Here is a 12,889-nt window from a genome sequence, read left to right as displayed (position 1 = left end):
GGTGTTGAAAGGGCGTGGTTGTCAGGGGGTTGGGCCACAGTGTCACATTTTGTGTAGCACCCTAAAAACGTAGCTACACAACTTTATCGTCCTGCCTTGGCCATCTTAAAGGTCCTATACGGAGTTTTCAGAAAGTTGTCAGCATCCTGTTGCCCGTGCCCGCAGTCTGTAGGCGCGAGCTACATTAGCTAGCTAGCAAATTGTCTGTGGTAGCAAGCAAGCTAAGTGGACTTTGTGTTGGGCGCCGGTGGTTTGTTGACTGATCTGAACATGGAGCACTCGGGAGAGCGCCCAGAACGTCACCTCTGTTGGAAAACAGTCCCGAGCCCTTTACATGGAAATCAGTCCACAGGCTGTTGTAGGCAACCGAGAAAGTCAGGGAGGGTCTCCTTTTTTAAGTGACGTTACACTCTGTTCACACATAGGCAATAAAAATTGTTGCATATTGTTAGATATAGGACCTTTAACGCAGTGTACAGCATGTTAGATGACCAAAATCTGTTCATTTCCACAAACCCCTTGAAAGTCAATCCAGTTATTCGCTGCACATTTGTGGCGAGGACACTTGAGGAAGATAAATTTGCTACCTGCAGTTTGAGCAGGAGGAACTCTCCCCCGAGGGTCAGCAGGCCTGCACATGCTCACGCAGAATTTGCATGGCATTTATTATTTGTCAACTCTTCTGATATTTGTGCACCCGACGGTGCAGCATTGAACAAAGGTCCGACCCCCAGAGTCAAATGATCGCAGCGTCGGTTTAGTTGTTAGCCTGCTGATCATGAGTCACCCATTAAACCCCATTTGTGATCACTTTGTGCCTAAACACTGAAAAACCAGAAGGAGCCTGAGATACCCCCTACTCATATACAGAAAAAAAAAAAAGGGGGGAAGAGATGGAGTCATTTTAACCAATCACAGTCTCCTTAACTCTTCCATGCAGTTATAGTAACCCTTGCAGAGATGCAGCCCAAAGTGCTTTACAAAACAGGATCAAAAGCAGAGAACTGTTCAACAATGTGAACGATAACGAATAGAAAGTTGAAAAAAGTGAGACAGGTAATGAAAGTATTAAAATAACGGGGGTAATCATCTGCATAACGTGGTATTTGACATTATAATGTTGCCGAGAAGAAGCATGTATAAAGACAGTGAAATAAGGCCCAGAATATGTCTGTGAGGAACTCCGTAATCAACATCAAGTTACACATAAACTAACAAAAAAAACAAACTAGTACGAACGAAACCAGTCCCTAGTCCATGACCCCTGATCTATTCATTGGTTGTCACCTGCTCCACCTGCGCCTCATTACCTAATCACCAGACTGCCTTCTCTGGTTTTGGCCTTTGTCTGCCTCACCATCCTGTAAGCCCCCTTCCCCCCTGGTTTCAATAATAAATTACCAGTACTGCATCAAGCTCTGCCTCAGCGGTCTGCATTTGGGCCCTATTCCTCGTGTGCCTTACTACAACCGTTTGCACAGCCTTGAAAAGTTCCAACTGCTCGGGACAATAGTTATTGATAGTTTTGGTCCAAACAGCGTTCCAGCATTTAAGGAATGTTTATTTTTCTGGATGCAAGGAAGCTCGAGTTTCATTAGAGGTAACTTTAGTTCTGCGATAAATTGCTCACAGATGTGCTCACGACGTACTGTAGCCAGAGTTTTAACTGGAGCAAAGAAAAAGAAAAAAAAAAAAGCTCATATCGCTCAGTTCTAATGACCCCTGCACTGGCTTCCAGCTAGATTCTTGTACTTGCCCATAAATGTCAGGCAAAGACTTACTTTGTGTAGCTCTGGATCCAGCGCTTTGCATCGAAATCTGGCGAGAACGACATCGGTTGAAGCTTGACTGATTGACAACGTTCATTGAAACATGAACCGCTTATTTTATTATTGACATTTTTTTTTATATACCTTTTTTAAAATTTTATTGGGACACGGGGGTCAGACGTGTGAATGATGACAATGATTTGAATGATACAAAAATAGAACACAAATCATAAAAAAGTGATACGTGCCAAAGTAGTCGTCAGATTCTTCGACAACGCATGAGTGTAATTTTAAATATTTAAGAATTCTGCTCATTTATATTTCTTTGATAAACATGTCGTCGCTCTTCATGACAGCCGAGCGCGCTCCATCTGCCAATGAAGTCTGCCATGTGATGCAGCTGAAAGCTCTAGTAAGTGAACCTTGAGTCAAGAATTTGTCTCAGGTACATGGGTGTAAACTATTAATAAATGCCTTATGCGCCGCGTTATCAACCAGTCGTTGTGGATGCTTCACAGGAGAAGTTGCATTCATTGACAGTTAATCACACGAATGTCCTTATAGCTGCCTACAACTTTAGTATAGTCTGTTATATACTGTTTATATACTGCGTATAGGTAAGGTTACAGTGTTACCCTCCTCCTCTTTTTAGCTGCACTTTAAATTGTAGAAAGTGAGCTCTCCACGTCTTGTTTGATCATAAAGCAGGTCTGGGTGCTGTGTAAATACTGGGAAAGTATCAAAACGCTCAGTCCACGGAGAAATGAAACACAGCCCGGATTCAGACACTGCGCCTTTTAAAACGAGCCGTCGGGACTTCCTGTAAGGTTGTGATGTCACAACTATACAGTCACTGCATACTGTGGGACCTTTAATGTTCTATCTGTTTAAACAGCCAGCTCCTCTTTTGTCTTCTCTCACTACTCATCATTTCAACACTGCATTTTGTGAATGACAGGTGTCACATTAAAAAGGTTTATTATTATTATTCGTATTATCACTTTGCAGGTCAGACCAGCGTTTGCTTCAGGACCACAGAGGCAGGAAAGAAAGCACTAGCAAGCTCCAGTCGTTGAAATGCCGATCACCTCATCACGTTCCGCCTCTCCCATCTTGCCAGCGTGAGTCACCTTTCAGCCATCCTGCCGCGGTTAGACTGGTACGCAGCAGATGGCGGCTCGGGTTAGTCACGGTTGTTTCCAAGTAACAGTTTTCTAAGTGCTATTGTCTCCGAATGATACCGAAATACACAAACTATCTCACCAGGTAATTGACTCAGGTGTTGAGCTGGCACTGAGTCCATGCCTCGCAGTGTGAATGAACAACGTGCACGACACGACACGTCTTATTTTTGCCCGAAGTTGAAGACGTTTTTTTTTTTTTTGTTTTGGGAGGAAATAATTACAGAAATTGAAAACAATGATTAGAAAGCCTCTTGTTTTGCGTGTCGAGATGGTCTTGGCCGAAATCAGAAACCACGGAGCAAATTACGTCGACATGCGAGAAGATGGGAGGAAATTGTTCCATTGTGCAAAACAAATGCGTGCCTGGACTTAACGAATAGATTCATCATGTATTCTGCAACAAGATGAGACGCTAACAGCTAACAAAAGCTAACTTTTATTTTATGCTCCTTTTCTTTTCTTTTTTCCCCCCCTTTCTTTAAATTGTAATATTTGCATTTTCATAAAATGCCATCTTCGAGCGTGCTTGCTTATATTATCACAATTTCTTTCTCCGTTTATTATTTCTAGATGACAATAAAAAGGTCAAGTACAAAAAGGGATGCGAGTGAAAACCGCACGTTTAAGGTATCAACCACAGTTAGGGCCATCGGAGGAACCATTTCTTTTTTTGCGGAGAAGGAGAAGGGCTGGTACGTAGAAAAAAGTTTAAAAAAAAGAGAGAGAGAGAGAGAGAGCCTGAGGAGCTTTGTACAAAGAAGCTAAAGCTGACTGCGGTGACTCCTCAGTGCTGCATAATAAAGGATACAATTCTGTCTACCCACAATGCCCCACCTCAAGCACCCGGGGGCTGCGTTAGTCATCACGGCTTCATGAACAACATGATTTACCCTCGAAAAAGTCCATAAAATATTTCCCCCTACAGGTGTGTTGCCAATATCGGCTATGATTTGTGGGATATCGCTCATAAACATTTTACAGAAGTTAAAGGACATATGAAGCATTTCAAGGGAGAACTGAGACCAAGTCTGAACATGGCACTTACTTTTTCATTTTCAGAATAAAAGCAACATGATGTCATTCTTTGAATTTTTGACACGGATGGATGGATGGATATTTCCATCCACGTTGCGCCGGCTTTTGTGCAAAGTTATTCACCTCATGGTTGAGAGAAAATAAAATGTCACAGCTTACCAAAACAACATGTTCTCCGCAAGTTTTTTTTTTCTCTTTATTGTTACTTTTTCATATAAAAAAAAAAAAAGAAAAGAACGAGTCCACTATAAAGGTAAAGCAATTTTACAAAAGAAGAGAACAAGAGGCAACAGTACATACGTTAACGTCATTCTCAATGAACATGTTTCAAGTTGAAAATCGTCACTTTAAAAAAAAAGACACCATTGGTTCTTGTCAGCTTGTACCCCCCCCCCCCCCCCCCCCAAACACACTCCCACTAAAATAGAGGCTCCAGTCTGCTGACACTGATGCAATGTGAGGCACAGTGCAAACAGAAGTAACAATGGGAACGGTTAGCCCCCTCATGCACTGGCTACAGTATGAACTACCTATGTCTTTAGCATGCAGATGAACACTGGTGGCACGTAACTGATTTGGGATTGGCGACCAAGATCGAAGCCCTTATATGTAGGAGTCGTCGTGACTGCAGCTTTCGCGTGATTCTGACAGCATAGGAGGGTTTTGTTTTTGTTTTATTGTACAAGTTTGTTTACCAATTCACACCATCCCAATAGGCCGTAGTCACACGGCGGCCATTTTCCTCTGACGGCGGGAAGCTCAAATGCGCGTCGTACTGCGCAATACAACATATTTGATAACCCCTTAGCTAACGTTAGCATTCAGACACTTCCTAGCCAACATTAACGTCACCGTTTGATAGCGTGCTGGACGTAATCAGGCTTGCCATGTAACGTCAACCGTCCATGTATGTCTGTACGAACATCCCACAGAAATATGTGCTGCTGACTTAACCAGAACATTTCTGAGGTCGGGTGAAGACAGCAGGACAGTTAGCCAACGTTACATTACAAGTTTGATTACATTTCACTCCCAGGCTCACATAAATGTCATTAAATATTTCAGAACGAATTTATCGCGCTGTGTCAACACTATCAAACGGTAATGTTAGCTAGGAAGTGGCTGCATGCTAACGTTAGCTGTTGTCAAACGGTAGCTAGTGGGTTATCAAATACCTTGAAATATGCTCCGACGTCCCTCTGGATTTTCACTATCTATTGTCTTTTCAGTTGCTTGAACGTTTTGTCAGATATGTTTATACGACACGCAACCTGGAACACGGCAGTACAATGTGGAAAAAAGCATTTGAGCTTCCCATCCTCAGAGGAAAATGGCCACCGGGTGAATCTGGTCCATGAGGACTGGGACTGTTTTGTTTTTTTTGGTCCTCCCACTATCAGTCACCCAAGTCAGAAATGTTCAAACTCTACACATAGGGGCATGTTGTACTATTTCTGGGGTATCGTCCACCGACAAAAAGGTTCGATGTGTAAGGCCAGTTTGAATTGTATAGTAAATACAATAAAATATCACAAGAATTCGTGAAGAAATGCCCATCACAACGTCCCAGAGCCCATGGTGACATCTTCAAATGTGTTCTAACCCAAAGATATTCGGTTTGCAACGAAAGAGCAGCAAATTCTTCCATTTGAGACGCTGGAACAAGAAAATATTTTGCACTTTCACTATTTTTGCTCATCAAAACAGTTGTTTTGAACAGTTTCAGTTCTACAGGACATCCTGTCCCTCGTGCCCCCCCCCCCCAACAGATACTTTGAGCCCATTTTCATGCGCCTTGGTGCAAATGCATCCGATTGAGACGCATTGTAGCCAGGTGTTGAAAAGGTTCATCCATAAATGCATCCGTCTAACCAAGACACATATGTAATCTTTACTCCTCACACAGTGTGAATAAGTCAGCGAGCAGTCTGTGGCAATCTGGGGGTCTTAATACATCCACGATCCGTCTCGTCAGGTGTCAGTCATATTACCAACGCCTTCATCCCATTTAGCTCTGGACCATAGACTGTATATAAAGATGGACGACATGACGGCGGACAGTGGGGAGGAAGCGGAGACACGTCGGCCATCTTTATGCACAGCCTGTGCTCCGGACACTGAGCCATCGTTAAGGTTATTTAGTTACACCCGTGCTCCTCCTTTCCTTTCCAATGTGTTCCAAAGTGTGTGCTGTGAAGACACCCGCAGTGCGGTATACAGGATCTGCTCGATCGTACATCGTTCATCAAGTCAGCCGAACTAGTATTGTGACCATGGCTGACCCTCTGTTACAGATATGACAAAGCTCCGGAGAATCTAAAGTAACAGTTGTAGGAGTTGCCCTGATGATGATGATGATGATGATGATGATGTTGTTACACAAACGCAACGGCACAAACTAGCGGCGCCATTCCGCTAACCCTTCCTCCGGACACACTGTGGTGTGTGTAACGATAACAGCTGATGCGACTGATGTGCTGAAGGCGGAGTGAAACATGATCATGACTGTGTGTGTGTGTGTGTGTGTGTGTGTGTGTGTTGTGTTCAGTCAGTGAGGTGCCCGTGAAAACTGACCACATGTCTGTGTGAGTGCAATCATGCTTACAGGATCGTCCAGATGCTTTAAAGGAGATGACCTGTGTGTGTGTGTGTGTGTGTGTGTGTGTGTGTGTGTGTGTGTGTGTGTGTGTGTGCGTGCGCAACACTGTGTGTATTTACTTGATCATTTCAGAGTAACAGAGAGAGTAACAGTCTCCAGAGGACACGTCATCTGATGCAGCTTCGTGTCTCTTTCTACCAGGAAGGAGCGGTGTTGGCCAGTCGTCTCATACGCCTAGAAAACAAAAAAGACACACACACACACACACACACACACACGTGACATTTTTCACATCATTTCGAGGACTCTGTAACAACTGGAGGAATGATCTCAGCGTCTGGATTATTATTATTATTCTCTAGTTAGACGAGACTAATATGGTAACGAAGAATGGGGGGGGGGGACTTCCCACATGACTGCTGTCAAAACACCCATTCTAAAAACTGCACTGAGCCTTTTTTTAATATCACTGGAGTGCTCTTTTACATGCTTCCAGCTTCCAGCTCTGTGCTGTTGTCCTTCCTACTTTCCCGCTTATCGCCGACTTCTTCTCTCTTTGTCTGCATTGCTGGGGAGGCAGCCGTGGTCATCTGAGCTACTGTGGGACTGAGACGACCCCTGCTGTTATTACTCAGCAGCTTCTCTGCATGTCAGCGCAGTTGCTTTGTTGTTGTTGTTGCCGCCGCCTGGTAACACATGGCCCCGGTGTTCCCAGCCGGTAACACAGAGGTCCCGTCAGGTCCTCCACCTCCCTCTCCCCTCCTGCAGGCATTACCTCACTCTCCCTTTTATGCACCTTACACCACCCCCCCCCCCCACCACACTAGCTCATCCCTCATGCACACCTCACACTGCTGATTCAACTGATACTCGCACTCCACGCCTTGTTAAATGTTCAGTTATGGACCAAAGATACTCTATAGCAGAAGATGACGCATTACAAGCTGCGCCAATGGTATGATGGTTTACACTTCCTGTCTCCAGAGGGGGCGTGGTCACCTCCCCGGTCACCTCTTTTATCTGTCTAATTATATTCTGTCCCCCCCCCCCCCATCCAAAAGCAGATAATAATGATAACAGTGTTATTAAGCAAAGAAACACACGTTTCATTTCGGTTTTAACTTTTAATCGAGCTCCGGTTCAGCACCAGCAGCGAGAAGCGATATCTGTGCCGGATCTCACGAGAGTGTGTTGCTGAGACAGAGACAGGTCTCGAACGAAGCTTCATTTTCACCTGATTTGTCCGTCTGATACGCGGCTTGTGAAAAACGGCTCCGATATTTACTTCGGTGACTACGGGACGAAAGCATCGGCCGTGATCTGTGCTCACGTTCACTTCCCCCCATTGGAGTGAACAGACCCAGGAACTAACTCTGAATCAGCTGCACTGGACCCAAAACCTCTATATACGCCGAGGTTTGTTAACTCACAGTTTGTTAAACCTGCTTTCTGCTGCAGCGCCAGCAATTTAGTTTTTTTCCCCCCCACCAAAATCATCTAATTTCCAGGCATTAGCCCAACAAACCTCAGGCAGCAGCAGCAGCAGGTACCAGCGGAGTGGATATACATGTTTACCAGCTGAATGAATCCGACCGTCTCACCTCGTGTTCCTGTCTTGGTCTCGGATCTTCTTCTCCATTTCAGCATCTGTGAGGGTCTCCAGCAGGGGGCACCACTGGTCTGCGTCGCCTGTGTTGCGGATGGCAATCTCCACTGTGGGGAGCGGGTTCTCGCTGTGGGCAAATCACAAGCACAGCGGCGTCGGTCCACCATGGTAGGCCAAAGAGCATCAGCCCACAAAAGGGCAAAATATAGATTCAAGTCAAGTCAAAGCTCTTTAATAGATCCCATAGTGTCTGCCTTGATCAAAGTGTGACTTACCTGAAGGCATAGGTCCTCTGGTGCCAGCTGAGCTGACCGCGGATGCTGTAGGCGATGGTGGTGACGAACTCTCCGCCCAGACCCAGCTCAGAGCACAGCTTCAGCGCAAACGACTCCGGCGAGTTCTCCCTCTCCGACATGTCCCACTCGAACTGGTCCACCAGAGAGATGTTCCCCACGTGGATGTTCAGCTGAGGAACGCAGAACATGCTAAGTGTCACGGACACGAGATTGCGGCATGAGAGGCATTAGTCTGGGTGTGCGGGGGATCTGGGGGGGGGTTGGGGGTCTTTCAAGAGCAAAAAGGTCTCTTTGGTTCCCACCTTGATGATGACTCTCTGGTCCGCCTGCTCTTCGAGTATGCTGTCGGTGGGGTAGGACTCAATCTGCTGACGGATGGCCGAGGCGATGGCGGGGACAAAAGCCAGAGGATTCAGGTCCAGGTCATCGCATAAAATCTCTGCGAACATCTCGGGGGTCATCAGTTTCTCTGAGGAGAGGTGGGTAGGCGAGGTTGGAGACAAAGTGGAAAACATTTGATCACGTGACACAGCAGAAGAATTAAGACAGGCGACAAGACGGTATGGTATGGACGTTGGCAAGCTAGTTGATGTATATATATATATATATATATATATGTATACCATTCATGTTCCACGTGAATGCATCTCGCAGTTTCTGTCCGTCTATCTCCATGTCTAGACGAATGGGGACCAGCGACTCGACCTGAGCTGCGTTCTCGTGGATCACCGCGGGGTCGTGGTCGTCAAAGCTGAGCGGGACACAACGAACGTTTTTTCAACTCAGGATGGCTGTAGTTTGTGGTATTGTTGAATTGGACCGCATCATATTGTCATGTGTTCCCAAAGGAATGTACAACAGGAATAGTCACCACAAAGCTGTACTAATATTATTAAATTCGTACGATTGTGTGTTGCTCATGAGTATCAGACGCAGACTGACAGGAGACAGCGCTTGCGCCGTGCTGTTGCACTTTGTTTCGCTTCACGTGTAAAAACAAGCCGCTCTCTCTCACCACAGGGGGAATGTCCTCTTTTTGTCGCGGCCCATTCGGTTGCGGTTGATGGTGGTGGAGCAAGGCACTGCATCTAGGTGGTGAGAGCTGTTGGGCAGCGTGGGGACCCACTGACTGCTCCTCTTTGCTTTCTGCTCCCTTTATAGAAAGGACAACAAAATAAAACAATGTTGAGAAGGGTACACAAAGAAGTGTTATATGAGACTCACAAGAAGCAGATTAGGATATCCTGAATTCTAGTTCCGAGAATGGGTCAAGCACCGAAAGCACGGGTTCCTACATTTCCCATAATGCAACTTGTTAGCATCTTTTACTGGTAAATACCATAGACTGTATATAAAGATGGCCGACGCGTCTCCACTTCCTCCCGCTGTAAGAAAATGAAGCCAAACTCTCCCGGATACGGAGGCTGTCATCTTGCTCCTGGTGATGTCATTTCAAGCCAGAGTCTGCGCAGTGGTGATCGTGGGGGGTTATCGAGGTCCCGCCCACACACCCGTCCGACCCACTCGCAAGTCAATCACACCCCGTTTTTATAGCATCAAATAACGAATTAAAACCAAACTGATCAGGGGCGGGGCTTATGACCCATACTGCAGCCAGCCACCGGGGGGGGGGGCGATCGAGACGTTTTGGCTTCACTTTCGGGGGAGCTGTCACGTCGTCCATCTTCATATGCAGTCTGTGGTAAACACCCATGTCTTTCAAATTCCGCATCTCCATTGTGTAACGCAGACTTTCTGTGACAACTTTCCAAAGCCTGAGCTGGCATAACCCTGATGACAACACTATGACATCATCAGGGTTACTTTCTCAGACACTGGAATACCTCCTTCGTTCGTTCCCCTTTAACTGTTTACCAAATATAGTGCAACCGATTTCAGCGCTGCAAAAAGTATTTGGCCGAGGTATAGCAGGTCAACTGATCGCACACAGACAGACGAAAAAAACCCCCAACAATAATTGAGTGAATCAGCCACCATCTGAAAAGAAATTACCTGAGGTAAGCCGGGGGCTCTGTACTGATGGACACCGCCTTGTATTTCTCATCATTGCCCTCGAAGATCTCCTCACACTCCGACGCCTTCAGGAGAGTGACACTAGTGGCTACAGACACGGACAAACGGGCAAGAAAGGAGACACGCGTGTTAACTTTCTCCCCGATGGAGTCCAATGAAAACCATACATTTGCGTACACACACTCCATCTGAAGTATTTACTGAAGTGAAATAAAATGGCTTTCTGTCAAATTACTGGCTAGAATGAGTTTCTTATACACTGTTCCTTATACAGGTCCCATATTGTAGAAAGTGAGATGTGCATGTCTTCCGTAAGGTTGTGATGTCACAACTATACAGCCACGCCCCCCCCCCCCCCCCCCCAGCAGGTCATCTGCTCCAATCACAGCACCACCCACCAAGTACAGGGACGCTCATCCACCCGCTCAGTGTGTCTAAGTTATTGGAGCACTCTGCTCAGGACTACTCTTCAAGTTTTTGAAGGTGGTTCAGTTTGTCTAAAACGGCTTGTTTCAGACAGAGGGGGGGGGGGGGGGGCCTGAGGGGCTGCATGAAGGGCCAGGAGGAGACACATAAGGACTTTTTTTTCTCCAACTGGGAATCATGCAGAGCTGCTCTAGTGGAGCCCCTCACCATGTGACGATGCGACGATTTTCTTCCTCTCCTCCACCGAGGCCAGCCTCCTCCATAAAGACGGGTATCTTTTATACAGAGAGCCCCTGAACATGCGCAGATAGTTTCCAACCTGTGGAGCAGGAGGCAGACCTTTCAGTGAGAAGCTACATTAAATAAATGAATGAATGAAACACACACACACACACACACACACAAACGTCCACTGCAAAAAGGTTCTGCGGAAATGTATGTATTTTTCACACGGATGAACAGGAAAAACACTTCAAAAAGACAAAACAAAGTCAGTGTAGTAGAGGCAACTTTGGCAGCAGTTACTGCCTTGCTTCTGGTGGGTGGACGGGTCTGAATCAGTGGACGCCAAAATGTGTCCCTCGGTCTTCTTTCTAAAACCGGCCCAAGCTCTGCTCAAGTTTCAAGGAGGAGGATTCATTCGGGTGTGTTAAAAAAAAATATCAGACGTCGATAAAGACCGAGGGGGGGGGGGGGGGGGGGGGGGTGACAAATACAGTACTCTTCTGCGCGTTACTTCGTGTTAGCGTAAACTTGGTGGTCCGACACAACTACCTTCCCTGCAGCAGGATGGAGTGACAAGTTCCAGCTGAACAGCAATGGCTGCCAGGTCAGCGGGCATTTATTTTGTTCGCGGCGCCATAAATTACGCCCGAGTTGCCGGCTGTTGGCCTGACTTTACCCTGCCCCGTCCCGTCCCTCATTTTCAGGCATTTTCTTTGTTTATGATGCCACACCGATGGGGCTAGTTAGCATGCTAGCGGTAACTAGCCAGAAGACTGGATAACTGGGGGCTAACGTTAGGGAGCCAAGCAGAGAAAGTCAGTTGAATGAGATAGTCACATACCTCCGACCCGACCATGTAAAAGTCCCCATCTTGTTCCAACTGAAATTTAACTGGCTTCTGGCCAAACGTCTTACTTAGAGCCAATTGCATCTTTTACGCAGTCGCTAGCCAGCTAACCAATGCAGCGGCACTCTCCTCTTCAGATGTGTTCGGGGCGCATGATGGAAGACGGGAAATCAGAGCGTCCTCCATGAACGTAGCGCTAGCTTCAGCTTTCAAAAAAAAAAAAAAAAAACCCACAAACTAGAAGGACGTTTGCTCAATAAAGTGTACGACATAAAGAGGAAAAACAACATTAACTGAAAACCACAACCACTCCTGCGCGCACGCCCCGCTTTAGAAAGTAATGTTGAGTGAACACTTTTTTTTCTTCCCGAAAACCCTGAACGCGGCATTGGCCACACTCTTCGTTCGTTTGAAGGTAGAGGAACAATTTCCAGAACGCATTACCGCCCCCTACTGACCCAAAGTCAGCTCAGCTTTAACTAAACGTAAAGTCCATCTGCTATTTCCACCTCATTGGGGATTACTCACATTTCCTTGTGCATTTAACGTGCTGTGTTGCAATGAAAAACGTAACATCCAGTTAGATCAAAACACAACACAAAGTAGGAATCATATGTATGAATGAAATAAACACGATACTGACACAGTGCATTACGTTGATTATAAAATGGCCTGCGTGGCATCCCATAATAAAGATGAGTGAATCTGTGACAGTACAATTTGTACAGCAGTTTAATGGCAACATTGGAAGAAAAAATAAATTCTAAATGTGCGCAAAAGCTATTAAAAAAAAAAAAAAAAAAAAGGAAGCCAAAAGTATCGTCACATACAAATAATAGGCAGGACTCGCACTTTGTGAAAGCAGAGG

At 45.9% G+C, this 12,889-nt stretch overlaps 1 protein-coding gene across 1 annotated transcript; it reads right to left on the bottom strand.

The window, feature by feature from the left end:
- Positions 1 to 6,740: 6,740 nt before the first annotated feature.
- smarcb1b (SWI/SNF related BAF chromatin remodeling complex subunit B1b) lies at positions 6,741 to 12,105 on the bottom strand. Its single transcript, XM_070924663.1, has 9 exons — positions 12,016 to 12,105; positions 11,157 to 11,268; positions 10,503 to 10,611; positions 9,505 to 9,642; positions 9,113 to 9,240; positions 8,792 to 8,958; positions 8,469 to 8,659; positions 8,189 to 8,320; positions 6,741 to 6,821 (listed from the first exon to the last, which is right to left on the bottom strand). The coding sequence occupies exons 1-9, from the start codon at positions 12,103 to 12,105 to the stop codon at positions 6,782 to 6,784; spliced, it is 1,107 nt and encodes a 368-aa protein (XP_070780764.1). The 3' UTR covers positions 6,741 to 6,781.
- Positions 12,106 to 12,889: the final 784 nt, after the last annotated feature.

This window comes from Enoplosus armatus, chromosome 18 (assembly GCF_043641665.1).
Source record: "Enoplosus armatus isolate fEnoArm2 chromosome 18, fEnoArm2.hap1, whole genome shotgun sequence".
Lineage (NCBI taxonomy): Eukaryota > Metazoa > Chordata > Actinopteri > Centrarchiformes > Enoplosidae > Enoplosus > Enoplosus armatus.
The sequence above is the reverse complement of the archived record's forward strand: the minus strand, read 5'-3'. Positions and strand labels throughout refer to the sequence as shown.